The sequence below is a fragment of the Vicia villosa genome, linkage group LG3, assembly GCF_029867415.1.
Source record: "Vicia villosa cultivar HV-30 ecotype Madison, WI linkage group LG3, Vvil1.0, whole genome shotgun sequence".
In the NCBI taxonomy this organism is placed as follows: domain Eukaryota; kingdom Viridiplantae; phylum Streptophyta; class Magnoliopsida; order Fabales; family Fabaceae; genus Vicia; species Vicia villosa.
In genome coordinates, this window is record NC_081182.1 from 17570812 (window position 1) to 17597056 (window position 26245).

At 34.1% G+C, this 26245-nt stretch overlaps 1 protein-coding gene across 2 annotated transcripts; it reads left to right on the forward strand.

The window, feature by feature from the left end:
- Positions 1-1036: 1036 nt before the first annotated feature.
- LOC131660474 (uncharacterized) lies at positions 1037-24521 on the forward strand. 2 transcript variants are annotated; one of them, XM_058929716.1, is made up of 28 exons: positions 1037-1509; positions 1617-1777; positions 1885-1950; positions 2318-2435; positions 2528-2637; positions 2743-2838; positions 3077-3200; positions 5489-5556; positions 6353-6439; positions 6692-6844; positions 6963-7055; positions 9182-9241; positions 9350-9468; positions 9601-9688; positions 12019-12123; positions 12211-12315; positions 12396-12448; positions 12546-12609; positions 14729-14863; positions 15687-15799; positions 15894-15987; positions 17485-17704; positions 18459-18589; positions 21837-21983; positions 22140-22268; positions 22639-22737; positions 22956-22994; positions 23744-24521. In XM_058929716.1, the coding sequence occupies exons 1-28, from the start codon at positions 1272-1274 to the stop codon at positions 23879-23881; spliced, it is 3153 nt and encodes a 1050-aa protein (XP_058785699.1). In that variant the 5' UTR covers positions 1037-1271; the 3' UTR covers positions 23882-24521. The 2 variants fall into 2 exon arrangements, with proteins under 2 accessions (XP_058785699.1, XP_058785700.1); XM_058929717.1 differs by having other exon boundaries at positions 12214-12315.
- The last annotated feature ends 1724 nt before the right edge of the window (positions 24522-26245 follow it).

Genomic DNA, 26245 nt, shown 5'->3' on the forward strand with positions numbered 1-26245 from the left:
TCATATAAAAAAATTTCTTTACATAAATAAATATTTTGTTTATTTCAAAATTAAATTTATGATTTTTTTTTATAAATAACAAAAAAGAAAAGGAAGGTGAAAACGGAAAAACAACACAAAAAACTAATCTCTTGTAAACTATCACAATTGCATTCACACGAAAATATTAGTCGGGAATAACACATAAAGAAGCACGAAGCAGAAACAAAATAAAAAAAGAAACCAATATTTTGAAGTTATCATAATTGTGTTCACACGAAAATATTAATCGGGGGTAACAAATAAAGAAGCACAAAGCAGAAACAAAATAAAAAAAAAGAGAAACCAATATTTTGAAGTTATCATAATTGCATTCACACAAAAAAAAGTTCGCCGAAATAACACAAAGAAGCGCGAAACATAAATAAAACAAAAAAAGTGACTAATCTTTTGAAGTCATCACAATTGTGTTCACACGAAAAAAATTCACCGAAATAACATATAAAAAAGTGCGAAACAGAAACAAAATAAAATAAAAAGTAACATTGTAAAGTTATCACAACTACGTCCACACAAAAAAGTTCGCCAAAATAACTCATAAAAAAGCGCGAAACAAAAATAAAATAAAAATTTTAATATTTCAAATTCAACTTTTACAATTATAGAAACCGATTATATCTCACAAAATCTACACTAAAAAAAAATCAACTTTTCAAAAAACATTTTATCTCAAAACTTTTCTTTACATAATTTTTACAAACTTTAACGGTATACAAATCTAATAAATATACAAAATATTTTTTATTTACATAATTAACTTGTATAAATAACTTTGGTTTTAGAAGATTTGATTTGATTTGTTAAAAGATATCAATTTGTTTTACAATGATTAGATTTTGGTTGAACGTTTATTATTTAAGGTGAAGTAATATTTGTTCTTTCAAGGTCAATTCATGGCATTGTAAAATTAAAAAAAAAAAAAAAAGTAAAAAATAATTACACGGCCTTTGAAGAAAAGAAAAGAAAAAAAAACCTCGAGAGCATATTTATATAGGCTATTTTGACGAGGGGCGCATTACACAGACTAGAAGTGGAAAATGCAAAAATCGTCTCAACCAAGAAAAACAAATTGAAGAAAGCGATTGTGAAAACCTAGATAGATCAACAACGCCAATTTTCTTATTCTCTATTGCCATTGCGATTCGAGAACCGAATCACCGTCGTCGTCTCGCGGCCACCACCGCCTTGCTGTTCTGTTCCAATCGCGATTGTAATCGGTAGTTTGTTGAGCGATGGAGTTGGCGCAACTGGAAGCATTGTGTGAGAGGCTTTACAATTCTCAGGACTCAGTTGAACGTGCTCATGCGGAGAATACACTGAAATGCTTCTCTATGAACACTGAATACATTTCTCAATGCCAATATATTCTTGATCATGCTTTGACACCTTATGCATTGATGCTTGCTAGTTCTAGTTTGTTGAAACAAGTTACCGAACATAGTCTTGATTTGAAGCTCCGTCTCGATATATGTAATCTCTTTTTTTTTTAATTCTCTTTTCATTCTTCATCGATGACTCTTAAGTATCTGAATTCATGGATTTTGTTGTTGTTGTTGTTGTTGTAATGCATATCTTAGGGACCTACCTGATCAACTATCTAGGGACCAGAGGACCTGAGTTACAGCCGTTTGTGACTGCTTCTCTGATCCAACTTTTGTGTCGAGTAACGAAATTCGGATGGTTTGATGATGATAGATTTCGGGACTTGGTCAAAGAATCAATGAACTTCTTGAGTCAGGTGATTTTAATGGATTTGATCTTAATTGATTTACCGGACTTAAATATAAGAATGATTTGCGGCAGGTTGTTTCACACTTTGTTGTTGTTGCTGTTGTTGTAATCTAGGCAACACCGGGTCATTATGCCATTGGTTTGAGGATATTGAATCAGCTTATTTCTGAGATGAATCAGGTTAGACATTACTTTATGCCACTTGAATATGTTTGATGCCGGAGTTGATATCACATTATTCTGATGGGAGAGTTATTATCTTGAGTAGTTCAGTGGTCTGTATGCTACTTGATTATGTTCACGGAAGCCATCGAATAGTTGAATTCTTTCAGTATGGTAGAAAAATGGGTTGTGGTTTGATGCTTCTGTGGCAGGGAGGGGGATAGAAAAATAAGGGAAGGTTTAGTTTGCATGTTTTGTATAAATCGAACAGATCGAATATTGCCTAACCTAGCAATTAGATATTTTGAGTAGGTTCTGTATTTTGTACGTCGTGCTGTGTTTTGGAACTATGTTCTGTTTGTTTGACTTTTGTGTCCTGCCTCAGGCTAATGCTGGGTTACCTGCAACAAAGCATCGAAGAGTAGCTTGCTCCTTCAGGGATCAATCTCTATTTCAAATATTTCAGATATCTCTAACATCGTTGAGTCAGTTGAAGAATGATGGTAAAATGGCTACACCCATGTTTAATTTTTTTCTGTCTGTTTAATACTTCTGATGATCATTAGTTTGAGAATTGTGATAATGTATTTTTCAGCAATCAGTCAGTTGCAAGAATTGGCACTTTCTCTCTCTTTGAAATGTTTATCATTTGATTTTGTGGGGACATCTGTGGATGAAAGTTCCGATGAGTTTGGCACAGTTCAGGTATCTGCGTGTTTTTGTTTTATCGTAAACTTTTAATGTTCGGAGGTCATGCCTTATTCCTTTACACTGGTTCGATAATTATCCTGTAAATATTGTGGTTTGCAGATTCCATCACCCTGGAAATCAGTCTTGGAGGATTCTTCAACGTTACAACTATTTTTTGATCACTATGCCATTACAAAGCCTCCTCTTTCGAAGGAAGTCCGTACATACATTTCTTTCTTTGACTGTGTACTTAATAGTCAAACCGAGTCTTGAAAATTGAATTCCGCTATAAAATACTATTAAAAAATTAATTTGTATTTTGCTTTAGACGGCCGACCCCACTCAGTGGGAGAATAATTGGTCGTTGTTTGCCTTAGACGATGATTTCTTTTATTAATGGAGGCGTTTTAATAAGTTGACAAATAAGTCTTTTATTGATTATTTTCCTTTCCAGGCACTGGAGTGCTTAGTGCGACTAGCGTCTGTAAGACGTTCTTTGTTTACAAATGATGCTACCCGGTCCAAGTTTTTGGCCCATTTAATGACAGGAACCAAAGTAATCCTGCAAACAGGGCAAGGTATTGTATGCTTGTTACCTCTTTTTTTCTATTGTGTTGTAATGCCTAACTGGAAATATTATTTCTGTAAGAAAAAAACATTTACTCAGCATTGTTTTGGTAATATTTTGTTATGCAAAGCTCTCTCTCACACACACACATACAAACATATTTATATGACAATATGCAATGCGGACGTTTAAGTTATTTAATTGTACCATATTAGCTCCTTAAGTTTTTTCCTTAAAAGGTTTTTTAAGTCTCATATCGTGCATGGCGTTGTCCTTTTTTGGTATAAAAAAGTCCACATGACTGTTATAGTGCTGAAGCGTCTATATCGGTGTTGACGTGGCAAGTCCAAATAAAATTTTACTTAAAAAGTTATATATTTTAAATAATTTTCTTTAAAATAAAAAGCTCCAAATTAAAATTAACTAGAGTTTTCCTCCTCCTCCTTCTTTAATTGAAGAGGAAGACCTTGAATTGCGGGCATAGGATTGATGTGAAGGTGAACCCATGGGGATGCCGGTGTTGGTGGCATAGTTGAAGATTTGTCACCATGGTGAGAGTCCCTTGAAAGACACTGCATAGTTGAGGTCATGGGGCTGTTACATGTTGGTGTTTGGTGCACGTCATAAGCAGTTTGTTTTGGTGATCTAGGTGATGATTGGCCAAAGCCCGTGACATCAAAATCGATTTTTACACGCACATTGAAATTAAACGGAAAAACACCCTAATGAGAAAAATGCAAGCTTTTGCCTTTTGCTTTGATTGTTCGTGGATTAGGGATGAAAATTTGGTATCTGATGTAGTAAATGTCGAATTCAAAGCATGGATGTCAAGATCTCGATCTAGATCTTAAAATCTTAAGATTTTACGATCTCACTCACCCCAACGAACCCGATCTTAAGTAGAATCTTGTGTTGTAGCCAAATTGTGAAAAAAAAATCGTAAAATCATTGATTTTGTGTGATCTTTGCCAGTTTCGGCCATGATTGGCCGTTATTTGGCCATCACCATTAAAAGGTGAGAAGGATGACAAGATGCAGCGGCGCAACAATTTCGGTACGGTTCGGCGAGGACAAATGCCTGCCTTTTGAAATGAAGTTTTAAATTTAAGGTTTAGAGAATATACATCTCACTTGTAGGGTTATTGACTTCATAGTTTTTTAAGTGTGTGTAGTTAGACTTTTATTTTATTCGCGATGCTTCCAACATAGGCGGGAATGTTCTGTCTTTTTCTATGTTGAATTTTTACTCACTTCCATAATCTGTCAGTGATGACACCGCGTGGATGATTCATTGATCACTGTTCAGGAAATTTAGTAGTTGAATTTAAGATCCATTGATACTTTATTTTTAAGAAGCATTGAAAGGGGAAATCCCACTTAAAGCCCTCCTGGTTTAGCAAATTAAAAAAAAGTTATCAATATAGAAGCTGAACATAAGAAATATTGACCGTCCTGCCTACTTGTTTTCAAGCAATATTTTTGTTATTTATATTTATTAGAATTTGGATTGGCCTAACTCATCCCTACCAAACTGACTTGTAAGGTGAGGAATGGCATTCTTTATAAACTCTTTTCAAACTCTATCTTTAATCAATGTGGGATTTTTTTTTTTAATACATTCTCTCACACCCAACGCTATTTGGATTTGATACGTGGATATAAACGGTGGGTGACCCGAAATTTCGATGAGACTTGGTTTTTCCAATACACCCCTCATGCCCAACACTGTCGGGCTTGATGCGTGAATATAAATGGTAGGTGGCACGATCGATTGGCTTTGGTACCCGATTAAAATTGTGGATCTTACAAAACCGGCTTGTAAGGTGAGGATTGAGGATTGCCACCACTTGTAAACATATTTCAAACCATATATTATTAGATGGGGGACTCTTTAACACATCCTCTCACGCCCAACAGAATTGGGCTTGATGCGTGAATATAACTGGTGAGTGGCCCGATAGGTGGCCCAACGGATCTTGAACTAGACACTGATACATTCTTAGAATCGTGGTTGTGCCTAATTCAACCTAACAAAACCAACCTGTAAGGTTTGGAGTGCCACTATTTATTAACCTCTTTTCAGGCTCCTATCTTTTATCAATTAGGGACTTGGGTTTTTCCTAGTACTCCTACCCCTCACGCCCATCATTATAGGGCTTGATGCGTGGAGATAAATAGTGGGTGGCCTGAATTTGTCGATATGTGACACTTGGTTTTTCTAATAATATATTTTTCATTTCTTTATTTTTCCTTTTTGTTGGCCATGGATTTATAATATTGACTGTTTTGGAGAAGCAGGTCTTGCAGATCATAATAATTACCATGAGTTTTGCCGTCTTCTTGGTCGGTTCAGAGTGAATTACCAGGTAGGTTTTTGTGCACTTTTGCTCCTTTTGTGTCACGTCAATTTTTTTATTTTATTTACTATTACACATTAATATCACACAAACATCCAATCACATTTCACCATCATGATGGATAATTTTTTAGTGTTTAGAAAAGTAATATTATGATGTGGCTAGATGGTGCAATATGATCGAGCTGTGTAAAACCTGTTTAAGTTTTGGACCTTACTACACATCATAATAAGAGTGTAAAATCACATATTCACAGTTTTTATTTAAATTTGCCACTATTTATTAGTGAAAAATTTATTTATTGTTAGTAGCATCCAAATCTGATAGTCATTTAGTTAGCGTTTGAAAAATCTTATTTGAACTTATCTCATGATATAAATGTAAACATGTGTTTTGTCAATGATTTATTTTCAGCTTATTTGCTTAAGCTCTCTAAGATAACCTACAGAAATAGCTTATGCAGAGTTAGTTTTTGTTTCATCTTCAATTGTAGATAGATGCATTTTATGCATAAGCTCTCATGTGATAAACACTTACTAAATAAACGCCTAATTATGCTATTTAAAAGCCTTCTTAATGCACCTGGAAACTAATCTTGTACGCAATAACTCACCTCCAAAATTGTAGCCTTAAAATGCCCTATGTTATGGCCAATTATTTACTAGTTTTTGTTTGTTTTATAGATTTGGTAGTTTGCTTTAGCTTGTTATACATTGACAGTTTTGTTGATAATGTTTGGTGGAGTATTAAGTATTTTCATATTCTTTTGTTTATTCTATCTAAATTTGTAAAATAAATGCTGCAGTTGTCAGAGCTAGTTAATGTGGAAGGTTATAGCGATTGGATACGTTTGGTTGCAGAGTTCACTCTTAAATCTTTGCAGTCATGGCAGGTTAATTTATGTGTCACTTTTAAGAATTTTCCTCAGAATACATGACTTATTCTTCAAAAATCGCATATTTCATGTCTTTTTAAGCCATTTATCTTTGAAATAATGCCATTGCTACCTCCCCTTTTGAAAACAAAATTCAGGATTGCCATCATGGGAGAATTTTAATAACATAAATTTTAGTAGTTATCAAAATTTCAACTTAGGTTATTCTAGTGATATGAAATACTGATTAAATTGATACCTTCTTGTCAGTGGGCCAGCAACAGTGTCTACTACCTGTTAGGGTTGTGGTCTAGATTGGTGGCTTCTGTTCCATATTTGAAGGGTGATGCACCAAGCTTACTCGGTGAATATGTTCCTAAGATTACTGAAAGTTTCATCACATCAAGATTCAATTCCGTGCAGGTGTTTCCCTATTATCTGTGCATGCTTTACTGATTGCCTGCCTTCCGGGCTGTATGCATTTAGTTTAACACTTCTCTTAATGAAACTACTGTCAAATATAATTGGTCTTTTTTTACAGGCTGGATTACCTGATGATCTTGAGAACCCCTTAGACAATGCTGAACTTCTTCAGGATCAATTAGATTGCCTTCCAAATTTATGCAGATTTCAGGTAAATCATATATATTTTATATTATCATTCTTATTTTTTTTATGAATGATATAGTTAACTGAGAAGGCAATAAGGATTCCAAAGGAGGATGGATAAAGCAGCAGAAGAAGATAGAGCTAAAATAAACAGGAACTAGAAGTGAAAACTTCTTTCATCTTTTGAGCTTGTTTAAAATGCAATAAATAATTGATATAGTCCTACTGATTAGGTGCCTATCTCTCAGCATAAAAAATTTAATATTTGATGGGAACAGGGAAATGCTATATTGCCTTTTCAAGGAGTTTGTTTCTTTCGATTTAAGTTTTTGTGAAAAAACATGCATCTTGATAAGAAACTGTGAAGGAGAGGAAAATCCTCCATAAAGCAAACAACTTTCCTCCCAAGACCCTTTGAAAATTCAACTCCATGACTAGCCACACATTTTTGAAAAAGCTTGTGGTCTAAAAGAGACTTGTTTGTCAGTGTAGAAAGAGAGAAGTAATGACTCTCATATTTATATTAATAGGTTAAAAAGTAATACATAAGAAAGACAAATGGACAAATGGGCCAAATCCATATACTTAATACTATACCCTAGTAATATATTATTATACTATAACTCTTAATACTCAGAAATGGGCTTCTTTGGATTGGAGTGCATTCCAGAATTTGTTGGCATCACATGCATTATGGATTAAAAGGAAGTGATATTTAGTTAGTCAACTAAAGCAATTCTTTGGCATCGATTTTCCTAGATCTAATACATTCCCTCTTGTAATCTTGTTTGTGCTCACAACAAACAAACCAAATAATCCTTTATTATTTTTTTCCATCATTGATAAAAAAATGTCTCATTTTTCTTTCGATCTACTTGAAACCCAAGTGGAAGCTAAAAGAAAGATAAGTAATCAGGTGGATAACGGACAATAAGTGTGGATGGGTTGGCCCCCAATGAAAAATGAGACACCATTCAGAAAAAAACACTTTTGAGAAATTCATCACAATCGTCTATTCACAGTGCATATTAATATATGCTAAGTTTCTGCGCTAAATTGAGTTTCAGGGAAAATACAACCCAAAAATATTATAAGTACGGGTGATCATTAATTTATGTTGATCTCCATCAACAATTTGCCAGGGGAAATTCCCAACTTCTACATGTATGCCATCAACAAATTGCAAGTGGGAATTCAGAGCTTCTACGTTGTATGTTACTAAAGGTTCTATACTAACTGACCTCCCTAATCCCTAAAATCTAGGAAACCTATCCCTAGATTCTAGGAACTCTAACTGAATTAGTTAGTCACACGAGTCTATAAAATAGCAGTTCTACCTTCCTTGCAGATATGCAGATTAGTGTCTTATATCTTTGGTAGGGTTGTTTATTTTTTCCGTTTTGTTTTGCTGCCTCGTGCCCTTGTCAAGGAGGACACTTTACTCTGTTCTATAGTTGTACTTTTTGTCTCTAACTTTCTATTTATTCAAAATAAAATCTCCTGCAATTCATTGTACTAAATAAAAAAACCAGCCACCGAGCTAAACATAAAATGGTAAATTGGACCTTCCTATTTCAACAACTTCGACTTTGAATCCTAAACTTAAGGCCAAATAGTTACCATTTAGAAACAACTTTGGTTTAATTCCTTCAACTTCATCCAACGCTTTTGTTTTGATGGAGGAATAGGGGTATCCTCAGAAGCCTAGGTACTTGATGGTGAAGTTCCCGTATTGGTACTTGTTGGACCTCCCTTTTTCCTCATTGTTCTGTTGCAAGTGAAATTTGTGACATTTATGTATATTAATTTAATAGTATATAATGATATAATGTTATTTGTGTATTTAAGTTTCTCTTGTAACTTGTAACCAAAAAAAGAAACCACAGTTTTGACTTATTAATCTTTATTGTGAATGGAATAATTTATCTCTTTCATGTTATATTATATTATATAAAAAAAGTCTCGTGTTTCTTATTGTCATACCCGTACATTGATCTTTTTAAAAATGATGTATCTCGTACCATGCATTCCTGGGAATATCTATTGTTTCTTAAATTGTTTTTATCTATAGAAGACTCTTTCTTAAACTATTTTCTGCTGCCGTTTTTTAAACAGTTATGGCTGTTTGACTCCTTTGCATTCATTTTGCAGTATGAAAGCAGTAGTTTATTTATAATAAACATAACGGAGCCTGTCCTGCAAATATACACGGTGTGGTTATAACTTGAGCTGATTGCTACCCTTTTATCTTTTTGTACTGATTTGTTGGGAAACATGAGTTTGTAATTGATGCTTGGCTGTTTCCAATGACTGGAATAGGAAAGGGCAAGATTACAGATTAGTGATAGCAATGACCTCTCTGTGATTGAAGACAAGCTTGCTTGGATTGTTCATATTGCTGCAGCAATTCTCAAGACAAAACAATGTAATGGTTGCAGGTAAAAGTTTTTTGGCCTTTGCCTTTTCATCTTTTGGAATATTGTGGGTTGTCAAAGAAACTCAGGGCAGTGTTCATTAAAATGTCAACCTGTTTTTAATTATATGTTTCACCATAATATTTCTGTATGTAGTGTGGAATCTCAGGAAGTGCTAGATGCCGAAATTGCAGCTCGAGTTCTGCAGTTGATTAATGTAACTGACAGTGGAGTGCACAGTCAGGTATACCTGCACAAACATTAGTTTATATGCTTGGCTTGATCTCTCTCTGTTTTCTTCTTTTAATAGTTTCAGTTCTTTTAATAGTGCGCTGGTGCCAAATATTTTACTAACAAGATAAATAGTTTGTAATTTATAATCTATACTTTACACTTCTAAACACAAAAATACTAGATTCTTTACCAATTTTTAATTAATAAAAAAAATATAAACCAGCAAACAGAGATGAAATTCACTTTGAACCGGCAAGAGTGGGGGATGAACACAATATTGAAAAACAAGAGAGCCCTTGAGATGGGCAAAAGTAGTGTACTGAGTTGCATGAGGATTCCTTCAGTACAATCAGTTAAGTTTTTAAGAACATTAAAATGTTTTCAAAAAATATTTTGTTGAATTATGAAATAAACAAACACATATATTAAATACGTAATGGTTTAACATTGAAGTATATTTTAAAATTAGTAGACATACATTTTTGTAAATTAATATATATATATATATATATATATATATATATATATATATATATATATATATATATATATATATATATATATATATATATATATATATATATATATATATATATATATATATATATATATAGTGGGGCGGGTTGGATACTAAACTGACCACACCCGCACCCATACCCGCTTACTTTAGTGGGTAATTATCCTAGCCCATGTCCGTACTCATTTTTCGCAGATTTTTACCCTATCCATTGTGGGTATGTTTTGCGGGTGTCCACTGGGGATGAGTCAAATTGCCATCCCTAGATGTGAATTTAAAGAGATCAAATGGATAAAATTAATGCATCTTCCAGGGGCTAAAACATTGCTATTTTTTACTTTAAGATGCTTCTGTGACATATGAGGTCATCTTTTCCCTTTAAATGAATAGGTATAGATTACTTAGTATTTTGGATAACTACCATCACTTATAGACTCACTTGTCCTCATACCCATCACCAAAATGACTCAGTTGAGAGAGATCACAACACATAGTTGAAACTTGCTTAACTCTCCTTGCTCAGGCCAAATGTCCTCTTTTCTTTTTCGACCTTGCTTTTCTTAGTCCCACTCATCTCATTAACATACTTTGCTCTACCGATAATTCCCCTTCTATCTCTCTCTTAAGTTTACATTTCCCTGGCTTCAAATTCCTTAATTCATTTGGTTGTGCTTGTTTATGTCAAATTCAGAGATATTTTGAAAAACTGTATCTTCTCTCTTGGAAAATTCTCATATAAATACACTTTAAATTAAGAGTTAAGGGGCTGACCCAGCTTCATAAATCTGCGACTGCCCTATATACATTTATGCAGTTTAATATACTAATAAATAGTATTAATCCTAGCCCAATAAATCTGCTACAGTAATATATACATTTATATTTATGCACTTTATTATCCTAATGAATAGCAAATAGGAATATTTTAATTAGCAAATAGCAGTTAGAAATCCAAACATTAAACCTACTGACAGTTTACCCTTTCTAAGACCCTACGATTCATACAAACTAGATATGCACTCAAGAGAATGTGTGTTTCCACGTTATTCACCTATTCGCAAGGGCTACAAATGTCTTGATCCTAGTGGAGGAATCTTTATTTCTAAGGACGTCTTCTTTAATGAAATAAGGTTTCTGTTAAGAAACGTGGTTGGGCCTAACTCAACCCTACTAAACCGGCTTGTAGGGTGAGGATTGCCCCCACTTATAAGGACATGTTCAGGCTATATATTGTCTGATGTGAGACTCTTTAACAGTTTCCTTACTCAGACTTGTTCCTCTTATCCCATTCACCTTATGAGCGTCCTGCTATATCCCATCAGGAATCAACCACATCTAATCCTTCTTCCGCTCTATCCCATCACGATTCTGATCACCCTCTCCTTTAATACCTGCCATATACACACTATCTCATAACCCTTTACCTTTTAAGTTACCATCCCTTATCACTTTACCTATTGCTTCCTCCACTATGCCAAAAATGTATCCTCAAAACTGCCACTACATGCAAACTAGAACAAAAAATGGCATTGTCCTCCAACCCAGACTAAATTGCACCCTTCCACTCATACATCTAACTAATTTACAATACTTTATTATTGTTATTAGTAATTATGTTTGGACATTTAGTCAAACCCTTTGGATGTCATTACTTTATATAAAGAGACTAGTGCGTGTATATAATATTCAGTTTCCACAATAATATTTTGCATTTGTATTTTTACCATGTAAAATTTAGCTTGTGTTTTTAAGATAAAAATCTTGTTAATGATATCCTTAGAAGACTATATTGCTTATTCGCTCCAATTATTGGCATTTTGCAGAGGTATGGTGAAGTAAGCAAACAAAGACTTGATAGGGCAATACTTATTTTTTTTCAGCATTTCCGAAAATCTTATATAGGAGATCAAGCAATTCATTCTTCCAAGGTAATATGATGTTTCAATTATTGATACAAACATATCTTTAACTTTCCACACATCTTCATGTGTGTTATTTCTTCAATTATGTTGCAGCAGTTATATGCCCGGCTATCAGAGCTTCTTGGCCTACACGATCATCTATTACTGTTGAATATGATTGTTGGCAAGATAGCAACTAACCTGAAGTGTTACATTGAGGTGCGGATTTAGCTTGTTCTTCTTGTTTTCACAAATTATTTGCTGGTCTAACATAATAGTTGTATTTGCACTACTTTCAGAGTGAAGAGGTCATTGATCACACTTTAAGTTTGTTCTTGGAGCTTGCAACTGGGTTAGTTTAGATGAATCAATGAATATGAGCCACCTTTTGTTTTTGTTTTTTTGGTGTTAGGACAATCCACATTCACATTTACCGATTTCTGTAACAGCTTCATGACTGGGAAGCTACTTATGAAGTTGGATACAGTGAAGTTTATCATTGCCAATCATACGGTAGAGTATTTTTTTGTCAATTGTTCATAAATTTTCCTAGGGAGTTGGTTATTGTTCTCTTATATTATATTGAATTTTCAGCAATTTATAATTGAATTTTTTTTGGTAAAAAATTTAATTGGATGGGAACTATTGAAAGACTATCTCACCTAGTTTAAAACATCCCACTTTAGTTTGTCAAGAATTCCAGAATACAGAGCTGTTTTATAGGATATTTGTCTAACTATCGAGATGAATTACCTTTGAATTAGAATCATTTAGCGATATGATTTAAGTTGCTAAAAAAGATAGTGGCCCAACTTTCTCTTTGTAATTGAATATTGTTAGCTTATAGGAATGGGAGTGTATCCAATTTTAATGTAAATGGGTGAAAACTGAAAAGTTAAGAGGTATATTCCAATAGGTGAAGGACTTGACTCTTGGCGAACTTCACTATCATAAAGAGATATCAGTTGGAGAGGTGAGACAATTAATGTTCACTAAGTTACATTTATGAATGGAAGTCATGTCCTTTCACTATAAGGGATCATCTAAGGAAAGAAGAGTTTATCAGAGAAGATAACATGTCTGGGTGATCACTTGTAGTGGTGTGAGTCTCTTTTCATGTGAGTGAGTTGGTGTATGTTATTCCCTGTAACTCTTGAATGGAGTACTTGGGTTTGTAAGGTGATACATAGCTTGAGTGGGTTGCAATCTTGTAATCTTGTTTGCGATATCAAATTAGTTTGTTGACGGTTTCATGGACTTGGGCATGAGGCGCCATAATTCTTGTGGTGTGCTGTTTATTACCTTCTTTGTGGTGTGTTGCAACAAATATCATTCAAGGGATCTCCATTACAATTTGCAAATATATATAAGAACCATTTTGCCATTTTTACTTTCTGAATTTGTATGTAGTTTGTACATTCCCAACATTTGTTTGGCCTCCGCCTCCCTTTGGATATCTGCAAATGTTGTTTCAAGATGTCTTCATTACAAATACATTAAATCGTCTTTGCCATTTATACTTTCTGAATTTGTATGTACTTTGCACAATCCCAACATTTATTTGGCCTCTGCCTGTCTTTGAAGTTCTGCAAATGTTATTTCAAGGGGTCTCCATTTTAAATATATAAGCTCCTTTTTGCCATATATACTTTCTTAATTTGTATGTACTCTGCACAGTCTAATTTTGAGGGATTACATTGCTTACATCGTTCACTAATCTTTCTAATAAAGTTCTATTTCTGTAAATAAAGTTGATGATAATTGACTTTAACCTTTCAGAAAATGGGACAGCAAAGTTGTCTTCCCTCATCTCCCCCCTTGTAGGAGGTCGCCACCCTCCCCCTAGTATTTTCCGCTTCTCTTTTTATTGTTGTTCTTAGAATTGTGGTTGGGCCTAACTCTACATTACAAAACCGCCTTGCAAGGTGAATATTGCCCTGCCACTTATAAACACATCTTCAAACCATATTCCCATGTGATACTTTTTAACACACCCCTCACGTCCAACACTATTGGGCTTGGTGTGTGTATATAAACGGTAGGTTGCCCAACGGATCAAGAATCTAACTTTGATATAATCTTGGAAAGTGTGGGTTGGGCTTAACAGGTGGCCCATCAAATCATGAACCTGACTCTGACACCATCTTAAAATGTGTGGGTTGGGCCTAACTCATCCCTACAATACCGGGTTGTAAGGTGAGGGCTGCCCAAGCTTTATAAAATCTACAACGGCCATATGTCTCTAAGCAATGTGGGGCTAAATTCACCCCTTCAAACCCAACACAATATAGGTGTTGGAGGCTACAATTAAGGCAAGCCAATTGGCACAATTAGGCAACTAGGAGCATACCGCAATAAAGTCGGAAATTACAACTCACACTCAGACCTCAATGAGCATGAAGCCTGGACGATGCAGGAAATCAAACAACAGATCTAGGATAGGTTCTGATATCATCTTAGAATCATGATTGAGTCTAATCTAACTTTAAAAAACCGGCTTACAAGGTGAGGATTGCTCCCATTTATTAACTTATCTTCCGGCCATATCTCATCTGATGTGAGATTTTTTAACATACATAAACTCTTATGCATCATTGTCCTTATTCATTTCTTTCACTAAAATTAATCTCAGAGGGAACATTTTCCATTTTTGGATGCAAAGAAGTGCTCCCGCAGCAGAACGATTTTCTATTACACAATTGGCTGGTTGATATTCATGGAGGATTGTCCTGTTAAATTTAAATCTTCAATGGATCCACTCCAGCAGGTACTTTACTACTCATCTAGATGACCGTTTTGCTTAAGCTGAAAGTAGTTTTAAAGTCATGTAAAAAATGATTTTGTTTTTTATGGATTGTATATAATGTAAAGTCAATTTTTTGTTGGGTTACATCACTTTTTATTTAAAAAGGTAGTTACAATTGTAGTTTTTTCTAGAAGCTACTCAGTAATCACAAAACTGATTTTTTTTTCTTCTAGATTCATTTTATTTTCAAAAGCTTGGCCGACATTCAAAATTTGAGGAGGAATCTTTTCCAGAAAAAAGCTTTAATAAATGCATTTTTTTTATTGGGGTTTCTATTGTTTTCCTTTTGGTTTTCTGTTGTTTAATAATCAGTTCAGGGGAACCTGGTTTCAAAAAATAAAATCAAAATTTACATTACATATTAGTTTTCTGTTGTTTAATAATCAGTTAAGGGGAAACTGTTTTCAAAAAATAAAATCAAAATTTACATTACATAAGTATATTTATACATTAACTTTTGTACCTACTTCTATGTTATATCTTCAAGTGAAAGATAGGAACTAGCAATTTTTATTTTATTGTGTTAATAATGGCATCTAGATGGATTTTTTTCCTTATCAATAGTTTGTTAATCTTTTGGTTTTGGATTTAGCAAGCATATTACTTTTTCTCTGTCTTAGGTTTTCTTCTATGTTATATCTTCAAGTGAAAGATAGGAAATAGCAATTTTTATTTTATTGTGTTTATAATGGCATCTAGATGGATTTTTTTCTTCTTCTTATCATTAGTTTGTTAATCTTTTGGTTTTGGATTTAGCAAGCATGTTACTTTTTCTCTGTCTTAGGTTTTCCTCAATTTGGAATCAACTCCCGATTCAGTGTTTCGAACAGATGCCGTTAAATATGCACTTGTTGGTTTGATGAGAGACCTTAGAGGAATTGCAATGTCCACAAATAGGTTAGTATTTTTGTACAGTTTCTCCTCTGAAAAAAATGAAAATGAGGAAAGCAGTTATCCTGACCTCCCTGTTTTCCATGTTTGTATTTCTTAGCCGCCGAACTTATGGCTTTTTATTTGACTGGTTGTATCCCGCACACATGCCTCTAATCTTAAAAGGAATCTCACATTGGACTGACACCCCAGAGGTATTGGATCTTGTGGAAATTTTTTAATGCATAACATATTCATTTAAATGGTTAGTTCATTTGATTATTCGCTACTCAGAAATTCTTAAATCGAGGAGCTGTAATATCAAAATGTCATCTTGCAGATACTAGCACAGGACTTGAATTACCCCATAGTATCATATAATGTGAATAATTTACACTATGCAGTCCTGCTAACAGCAACTAGGTTTTCTAATTTTCCTAAATATCCTCAGCTATATCTTGTAGTAATTTTTAACTCGCCGTGAGTTTAGCATTGTTATCAGAAAATAGTAACTATAAGTTCGTAGAAAGGCATGGAGATGAGATTTGATGATTCTAATTTGTGGGGCTGCGTCACATCTTGCTGTGGAAATGCTTCCTCAAGCCCTTTGAAAACGACAATTAAAAGAAAACAAAAATTCTAAAAAAGGACACTTAAAGGAACCAAGGGAGTATCTTTCTAACCGAACCATCAGAGCTGACTTAACTGTAAATACACGCTTACTGGCCTCAGTTCTATTTCGAGCTAGTAAAGTCATAAACTCTGTATTATTCTTCTCATGCGCTTTCATCTTCTCAAATACAACTTCCTTTCACTTTGGAACATTTATAACTTCATGTACATTCTTTGAAATTTCTATGCAAGAGAAGTGATAGGTAAATGCGGAAAATGAAGAAGATAACTTGGAATATATTTACATTTTCTAAAACAATGGATTCTCAAAAAAATAAAACAAAGCAGGCAAAGAATGCTGGTGATATTTTGCAAGTTCACAATTCTCACATTGGAAAACAAACTAGACTTCTTAACATGATATGCTTTAAAATTGTGGTTGAGCCTACCACAACCTTACAAAATCGACTACTTAGCATGTGAAGAAAACAAACTAGACTCTCTTGGCCACGGTCTACGGTAACCACCATCTTAGCCACCACCATAGCCATCACTGTGATAATTGCTGGGAACCCCTGTCATAACCTGATCCATTACCAGTTTAGTTATGAAATACTTTATAGGAGAACCGTAACCTACGGCTCGTGATACTATGTTGAAAATATTCTATAATTTCAGATTTTGTTTATTCCGATAAAAGTGTGCTCCTTTTATAAGAGAGTACATAAAGACACTCCACATATTAAAGAGCGATTGATTTAAGGAATTAAAATAAAATACAAAAAACATGAGATTAAAATTAAATAGTATTGAGACTAATAATGATTAAATATTTCTACAATTAGAGATTTAACAATCCTTATACAAGGATTTTCACTTTATACTTGAGTTCTAATTTTTCAATCAAGGTAGGATGGGCTTGGTTTTGGTTGTCTCCTGCCCTCTTTTCGAATAATAGACTTGCGGTATTTTATCTTTTAATGAGGGTTTAATCTGAGGCCTAACACATTGTCATTCATTTATACTAGAAATTGCTTCTAATCCATTTATTATGACGCATGCTCCTCATTCCTCACTTATGGTTTTGTTTAACTGTGCAGGTTACGACCCCATTGTTGAAGTTCATGGCTGAGTTTGTGCTAAATAAATCTCAACGTTTGACATTTGACTCGTCTTCTCCAAATGGGATACTTCTCTTCAGAGAAGTCAGCAAACTGATTGTCGCCTATGGATCTAGAATTTTGACTTTTCCAAATGCTGCGGATGTATATACATACAAGTACAAAGGAATATGGATATGTTTAACAATACTATCAAGAGGTGAAATCCTACCTATGTCTGGTTATTTCTTTTGTGTTGCATATTTTAATGTACAAGTACAAAGGAATATGGATATGTTTAACAATACTGTCTAGAGGTGAAACCCTACCCATGTCTGGTTAATTCTATCTGCGTTGCTTAGTTTAATGTCAAGTGTGGTTCTTTTACAATAGCAAGTATGCACATACATCTCCTGTGTAGTTTTCGTTTGTTGTTTTTTTAGTGGATTATTGTTAGAATATAAAACAATATCTTAGAATATCTTGGCGTATCTCCTAGGATCAGTTGTCAATCTCTATGCACCAACTTGCCTACAAAAGGCTCGTACTTAGGTCTAGCCAGGCTTTTTGGTGAGGATGTCTGCAGTTTATTGACTTGAAGTGACGGTCTATTTCAATGTGGTTGGTCCTATCATGTTGAACTAGATTATCAGCTATGCAGATGGGCTGCTCTAAAGGTGGCCTCTCTATAGAATAGATAAAGTGACACCCTGATATTCCCTTGCAATCTAGCAGGATGTATTAAGCTTTCTTTGGTGGCAGTTTGAGTAGTCTGTAACATCTACCCAGGAATGTCGTCTATGCTTACGTACATTTCATGTTTTTTATCATTACTATATGGTTTTTTTAGTTGTTTTGGTTTCAATCTGAACTGAGATCCTAAGTCCTCAGTGGTATAATGACGCGTGGTAATTTTTGTGATCATCTTGGATCTTATCTTTCAATTTATTTACCAACAAGATTTTGTGTCACAGCCCTTTCAGGAAACTATGTCAACTTTGGTGTGTTTGAGTTATACGGTGACAGAGCTCTATCCGATGCACTTGATGCTGCTCTAAAGATGACACTGTCAATTCCCATGTCTGATATATTGGCTTATCGAAAGGTGCGCAAACAAGTTTCTTGTTACACACTATTACATATATATTCTTTTTTCTTCATTTGCAATCATATAATAAAGAAAGAAAAATATATAGTAAATGATTCCTTCAACTAAAGCTTTTAAAAGGATACATTATTTTCCTGTTAGATTCTTTATGAAAACCTCAGTTAAGTGGGCATAAAACCTTTGAGCAGAAGAAGTTACCATATTTTCATGTAAATAGTTCCCCAATAAGATATTTTAGTTCACATTTGTGGCGCTTCCGATTAGGATCACTTGGTGTACATGAAGGAACTTGTTTAGCTGGGAAAAAAGTAACTGAAAAAAAGTTTGTTTGGAAATTGAATGCATGTGTGCATTCAATGTTTTGAGCTTACTTTGCAACAGAAATTCTACCTGAACTGGGAGTGGAAATAACGTTTCTCAGAAGAGATTACAATTGCTTCATTTCTTAGACCTTCTTGAAATTGGGCTGGTGGTATTGTAGAGCAGTTTTGTACAACTAAAAAATGAAAAGGATGAATTGAACATTAATGAACAGTAGAAGAAATAATATATCAATTGTTTCCTTGAAATATATGAATTTCAAATATTACATGATTATATATTCATTGTCGATATTATATTGTAGAATAATGCTAGTAGCACACTCTTTTATTGGTTAAAGTTCATATGGGTCGCACCAAATTTATATGGGACCTACGTAATTTGGTAGGCCCATATGATTTTTTAAACAATAAAAGAGTATGTTAGAAAGTTTGTGTTTGAGAATGTATTGCTTGCACTCTTCTATGTTGTGAGAAAAAAAGGATTGATTTAATCATAGTAGAGATTTGTATCCTTATCTTTGGCTATACTTATTAGTATATGTTAACGATACATATTGAGAGTCAATCTCTAAAGTCATTCAGAACCTATGATGCCTACGTACAATTACGGGTATATGTTGTCAATAGCAAGCTATAGTGACATTATAGCGGAATATTGTAGTGGTTGTAGGGTTCAACACGAAGAGTTTGTCATTAAATCCTTTTTTCATACCCGTCTTTTTTTATAAGGGTGTTAAAGTCAATTTGATTCTTTTTAAGGGTAACATTTTGTTCTTCATTCTATTATGTTTATGTTCTTTCTCACAAACAATTGTTTTCTTCTTTCTATTTTTAACTCAGTTTTGTTATGTTCTTCTCTGTTTAAGTTATGTACTTTAGGTTCTTTACTATAAAGTATGATGGTCTCTTCAATTTTGTGTTTTTTAATTTTTGGGTATTGTTTGCTGTGTATGCTGATTGTTAGTCTTTGCAATTGCGGCTATCCTACTACCCACTATACCACTACAACATTTTAAGAGATCGGGGCTACTCGATGCTATATGAGATTAACCATCTGAAATGTGATTTGGTGGGAATATATTTCTTCCAATGACAATGAACATCAAAATCAAAAGACTATTTCTTCCAAAATCACACACTAAAAGTATCAAATATCACTATTTTACTGCCCATTATTTTGATAAAAAGAACTGCCTCTTCGTCTGGTTTATGAAGAAATTTAGGGATGGCAATGGGCAGGGTACTATAGTACCCGTCCCCGTACCCGTAGTTTAAAAAAATCCCCGTACCCGAGCCCAAACCCGCGTGGGTATCAATATTCATGCCCGTACCCGTTTACCCGCATTTATAGTAAAATTAAATCGTTTAATTACAAAATATCATATAGTTTAAGTCTTTTTAACAATATTAAAAAAATTATGTATGTTATTGTTGAGTTAAGAAACAAATAAACACTTTTATTAAAACGTGTAATGATTTAATAGCGATAAATTCTTAAAAAAATTTAGAATCATGCATTTTTATATAATAATATAAATGACATTATAAAAATATGTAGTGTGGGTATGGGGCGGGTTGGGTAGTAAGGTACCCGTGCCCGCACCCATACCCGCATATTTTAATGGGTAATTACCCGTGCCCATACCCATTTTTATGGGTATTTACCCTACCCGATGTGGGGTTTTTTGTGGGTACCCATTGGGGATGGGCCAAATTGCCATCCCTATGAAGAATAAGACTGGCAACTTCAAATATATTGTTATACTTCTTCTAAAGGCAGTTACGGGAAGTTATTATGGCAGTTATATTGTTTAATTTTAGGAATAAAAAGTGACAGGGATACGAAAACTGATTATAGGTAGTTATTGAGTGCTTTTGATTGTGAGAGACCAAGCTCTCGGATTTTTGGAGGGAGAGGCCAATACTCTCAAATTTCTTGGATAGGATTTGCTTTATATCTATTATATCATTGTCTCTTTAAACTTTCTCCGATGTACCAGTGTTAATCCTGTATTAATAATATAAACTGTTGTTCTAGACAAATTATGCAGAGGATTGTTCTATCATTTTTGTTTTCCTTTCTATAACTCATTCACTATAGGTACTAGTTTCTATCTTATATCAGTCCTGTCAAATAAATCTCATTCATCTCCTCCAATTTTCCCAAATTCCTGTCTCCCTCATTATAATTCTTACTCTCATGAAAGAAGACAAACATTTGAATGAATAAAAACTAAATCTTCAGGTCTCTTGGGATTGATCCTATTTCTCATCAATGATTGGATAAACAAATATTTAGCATTACTATCGTTGCATGTCTTGTTACTATCTATATCTATATATTACTTGGAGGAAAACTAAATCTCCTTTTGAATAATTGAAATAAACTTAGATATTGCTTATTCAGACGCAGGTCTTATTATCATGCCCAATTCATAACATGTAATCTGTGTATTTTCATCTTCCGTGTACCAGAGCCGCACTCCGACTTACTGAACAGTACCCGTGCTGCATATCCAGTTCAAATAAAAAGGGATACGGGATGGGTACTTACCCTACGCTTACCCGCATATTCGATACGTACCCGATATGGGTTCTTAATGTTTGGATTTAGCTTTCCAAATTCTTTTCTCTAGACTTACTAAAGCATTCCCGCATTTTTTAGTTTTTGAGAGAGAGGGAGAATGTATGTGAGATAAGAGACCACATCTACGGTATGTACATATTGTCAATGCTTCAAACCCTATAGGTTCTTGCGTGGAGTGTCTTAGATATAAAATTATTCACATCCCTTAATTTAACAACTTATCTAGGTCTTAATTTATCTAGGTAGGTCGTGAATTATGTGTCGGACTAGTTTTTTGCCAGCTTGCCAGATACTAGTTAAGGTGAATACTCACCCGTCTTTCATTTTTATGCAGCTAACAAAGGCTTATTTTGCATTCTTGGAGGTTTTGTTCTACAGCCACCTCACTTTCATCTTGAGCTTGGACACAAACACCTTTGTGCATTTAGTTGGCTCCCTCGAATCTGGTCTAAAAGGCTTGGATACAAGTATATCATCACAGGTTATGGTTGCATATCATTTGGATCTTCCTTTCTTGAAACTAATTCACATTTTTTCAGATAGCTTTTTTCAGAGAATTCTTCTGTCGTAAGTATTATGTATTTAGTTTCTTGTTGTAACGGTGCTGTTGTCCAACTCCTTTAATTTCTGATTACAGTGTGCATCTGCTGTTGATAACTTGGTTGCTTTCTATTTTAACAACATCAAATTGGGAGAGAATCCAAATTTACCTGCATCGGTCAATCTTGCTCGTCATATTGCAGAGTGTCCCACTCTCTTCCCAGAAGTAAATATATCTAAATTTTACGGCTCACTACTCATACAAACATTCATCCATAATTTTCCTCTAAGATTTTTTTAAAACTATTTCTGTAATCTGGAAATATTCTGTTGTTGATAATCTTAATTCCTTCTTTTTGCTCCAAGTTACATATTAATGCAGTGCAAACCTTCAAATCATAGAATATAAGTTGTATAACTGATTTACATTTTTATACACATGGTGTATTCTAAATTGTCTCCTAGCTCCAGCAGCAAAACTGCCATTTTAGTCTATTCATTTTACTTGTCGGAATCGGTTTTCCTCTTGGGATGGAGAGTGGAGTGGGGGTTATTTTTTTGACATCACATAACTTGGGTGTCTTCTTCATTTCTAGATTTTGAAGACTCTGTTTGAGATCTTATTGTTTGAAGACTGTAGCAACCAATGGAGCCTGAGCAGGCCAATGTTAAGCTTGATACTCATTAATGAGAAGGTAATGTACCTTGGTATCCTTTTTTCTTTAGTCATGAAATTTACTGCAATATCTTCCAGCTTGAATTTTAGTTTTAATATACTTGATGTATATATATTTACTGTCTGACTAGTAACACAATATACATACATATATGCATCCTTATAAGCTGATTTAGTAACACAATTCCAATTATACTTTATTTGATTGTCAAACTGAGAGTTGTCATTTACTTGCAGACATTCTCTGATTTGAAAGCTCAAATCTTGTCATCACAGGTATTTTCCTTCTCATCCTTTTTCTTAATTGTCATTTCTTATCTAGCTAAGGTTTTTAACATAATAGACACAGACCCTTTAAGTTGACATCTTTCTTCGTATAACCTTGTCATGTGAAAAACTCAGTAGGATCTAGTGCCGAATGTCTATGAAGCATGAACACGTCTAGAAATTGGTGTCATGGTATCCGACACCTGTACGGCACGTATCAGAAAAGTCAAACCAGTGCCTGACAGTGTCCCTAAATCAGTGTCTGACACTTATACGACACTCTTACAACACGTGCCGAACAATTCAGACAAGTATTTCATAGAAAATGTTTTTTCTTTCCTTTACACACCTTGTACATTTCTTGAACAAATCTCATACATATTTTAAAGGGATAAACATGTATTAAAGCAATGTTATCAATGAAGAATTAGAGACGCTATTTTTTATTAGAATATTTTTAACTCTTTAAATAATAGATGGATTAATGAAACCCAAATGTTATCATATATAATGTAGTGGTGTCCTATAATTTTTACAATATGAGTGTCTGTGTACGTGTCTGTGACCGGGTGTTTGTGTTGGAGTCTATGCTTCATAGGTTGACTGTTTATAAATTTACAAATTCTTTGGTTAGGCAATACATCAAAGTGATAATGATAACTTGCTAATAGTTGATAGTGGTTCAGTTTCTGTAGCTTTGAAAATACATGTTATTCCTCTATCATTATGTTGCGTAACTCCGTGGTTATCTTTTGCAGCCAATAAATCGTCAAAAGCAGCTCTCTCTATGTTTTGATAAACTTATGGCAGACATAACTGAAAAATTAGACTCAAAAAACAGGGATAGGTTTACTCAAAACCTCACCATATTTCGGCATGACTTCCGTGCCAAATAATTTGAATTTTTATGAATTTTTAATGAGAGAGAATGATTGGTGTTTGTATATTGTCTGGAGAATCTGTCACCCTGTGTTTTGGTGGCATCTTGGAATCCTATCATTGGAAGAAGCAACCACATTTTGCAATTTCTTCATTTCGCTCTTGTGTGAATGAAATGTATTCTTTGTAGTTGTAGTTCATGGAGTGTGCAAGTCCCAGTGTATACTTGTGGTGGTACTGTACCCAGCTGTAGGTTTTTCAAAGTTTATTGGTGATACAGAAAAGATTTTAAGGTTTAAGTGGTCGGGACAAGAAGGGACTTGATTAGAAAATGGAGGGAGGGATGAAATTGGAACCTCCTGAAGGGTAGGGTTGTTGAGTTAGATAAATTCTTTTTATAACTCATGTACATTATCTATGATTTTCATTTCGAAACTCCTTAGATATTATTTGATATTTTTGTATAATAATAGATTCCTCTGTACTCCTAGTGAAAATTAGAAAAGAAAGAGGTAGAAGAAATTCTGTTTGGATTGTGATAGAATCATAGAAGAGAAAAGCTCATAACACACTTGTTTTCTTCTCTTATTCTTTAAAATTTGTTGTATTTTGAATGTTTTGTTCGGATGTCCTATGTAAAGTTAGTGTTGTAAATAATAGGATATGCAATTTTTTTTTCTTTCATTTTTGATAGGTCAGAGCTTATTTGAAGGAACCCAGTTCTATTTCTATGTATTTTATCATAAGCTAACATACTACGAGTCATTCTCTCAAGTCATTGGTATCACTGTGATAAAACCCAGTCCCAAGACTGAAGCATTAAAAGTTCTAATTTAAAAACCCAACCAAACGTTCTAGTTCTCCTGATGACAAGCCATAGTAAATAACCTCTTTGTTCTTTGATGTGTAAAGTAAATGTGCCACCATATGTAATCGCTAGTCCTAGTCTTATTCTTAGCATACAATTAAAGCATGGCAAAAAAATTTTAGACCCGGCCATTCCTGTCCTGTATCTAACAGAAAAAAATCAATTTAATTGGGTGTATGGGCAGAGTGGAAGAAACCCAATTTTTGATTCGGGAAACGAGGATGCTAGTAACTGCTTCGCACCTACCTCTTGTCTGCCCTGCTGTCATGTCTATATACAATTGGAACTGTGGTAGAATGACAAATATTGTGTCCCAATATCTTCCTTCAGAATGGTGAATTGAAGTTGTGGGATAGACTTGCGTTTTTATACGGCCACTGTAAAAACAAATAGACATTTAGTTAATATGTTTTTTTCTGTTTAGTTTTCTAATTTTGCACTATCAACACTATTCTCTATACGGAGTTTGAGGAGGTTTGTGATCATATGCTCCAATGAATTCGTACAAAGACATCTAAATTGGGGTTTGATGTTCTAATTGGAAGGTCCGATAATATTTCAGATAGAAGACTTGCATTTGTGACACTGAGATGTGAAAGAAGTGACAGGTACACAATTCTTTTCGAAAGTTGAAACGAGATGACACCGGTTCAAGGAAATGTGAGTGTCACTTTAAGTTGCGTGGTTATCTTTAGGCAAATAATAAATAGAGATTTAATGTGTTCACGTTAGACACCTTAGAAATACAACAACTAACCGAGTTGAGTGTGCATGGGCTTTACTGAAGAATTGGTTGAGAAATTGTAAGGGTGAGATTGAGATTATATGAACCAAATGATTCAAAATCAGCATAATGAGATACAAACATCACTTGGTCGCAATATCATAGTGTTGTAACACATATTCAAAGACAACAATATCTATTCACAATTGGTCGGCAACATATCTCGAACAGGATTGAATTTTATTTTTCACGAAGTCAAACGAGTTAAAAAAGTAGGTTCTGATAGTTCAAAGTGTGGTTGCACATTTAGAAAACCCATTGTCTCCCATGTGCTTGTCTAATTTCAAAGAAGGTGAAACATGATAACTTAATGATGTGATGAAGTTTGCACTCATTGAAAAAAGCTCATGCTTGATGATGATGATGATGATGAGGATGATGATGTGATGAAGAACATAAATCGAATCTCTCTATCTTGGCCGAATGGGAAGTGATACAAGATTTTTAAAAGTCGATGACAACATGAAACTCCACATCAAAGAGCAAATTCGAAATATTACTTATCAAGAAATCACATGTTTGAAACCACCGTCTAAATAGTAAAAACAAAAGGTGCTCCTAATAAATCAACACCGAGTGACAATTCAACGATGCAGTCTCCTTCCTATTTTAAACATGTTAACAGATTTTTTTTAGAATTCTCCGATTTCAAAATCTCAAAAAAAAAAAAGATCATAGTTTTTTTGGAAATACATTTCTTGATGTACCCTAACTTCACAAATTTTACTC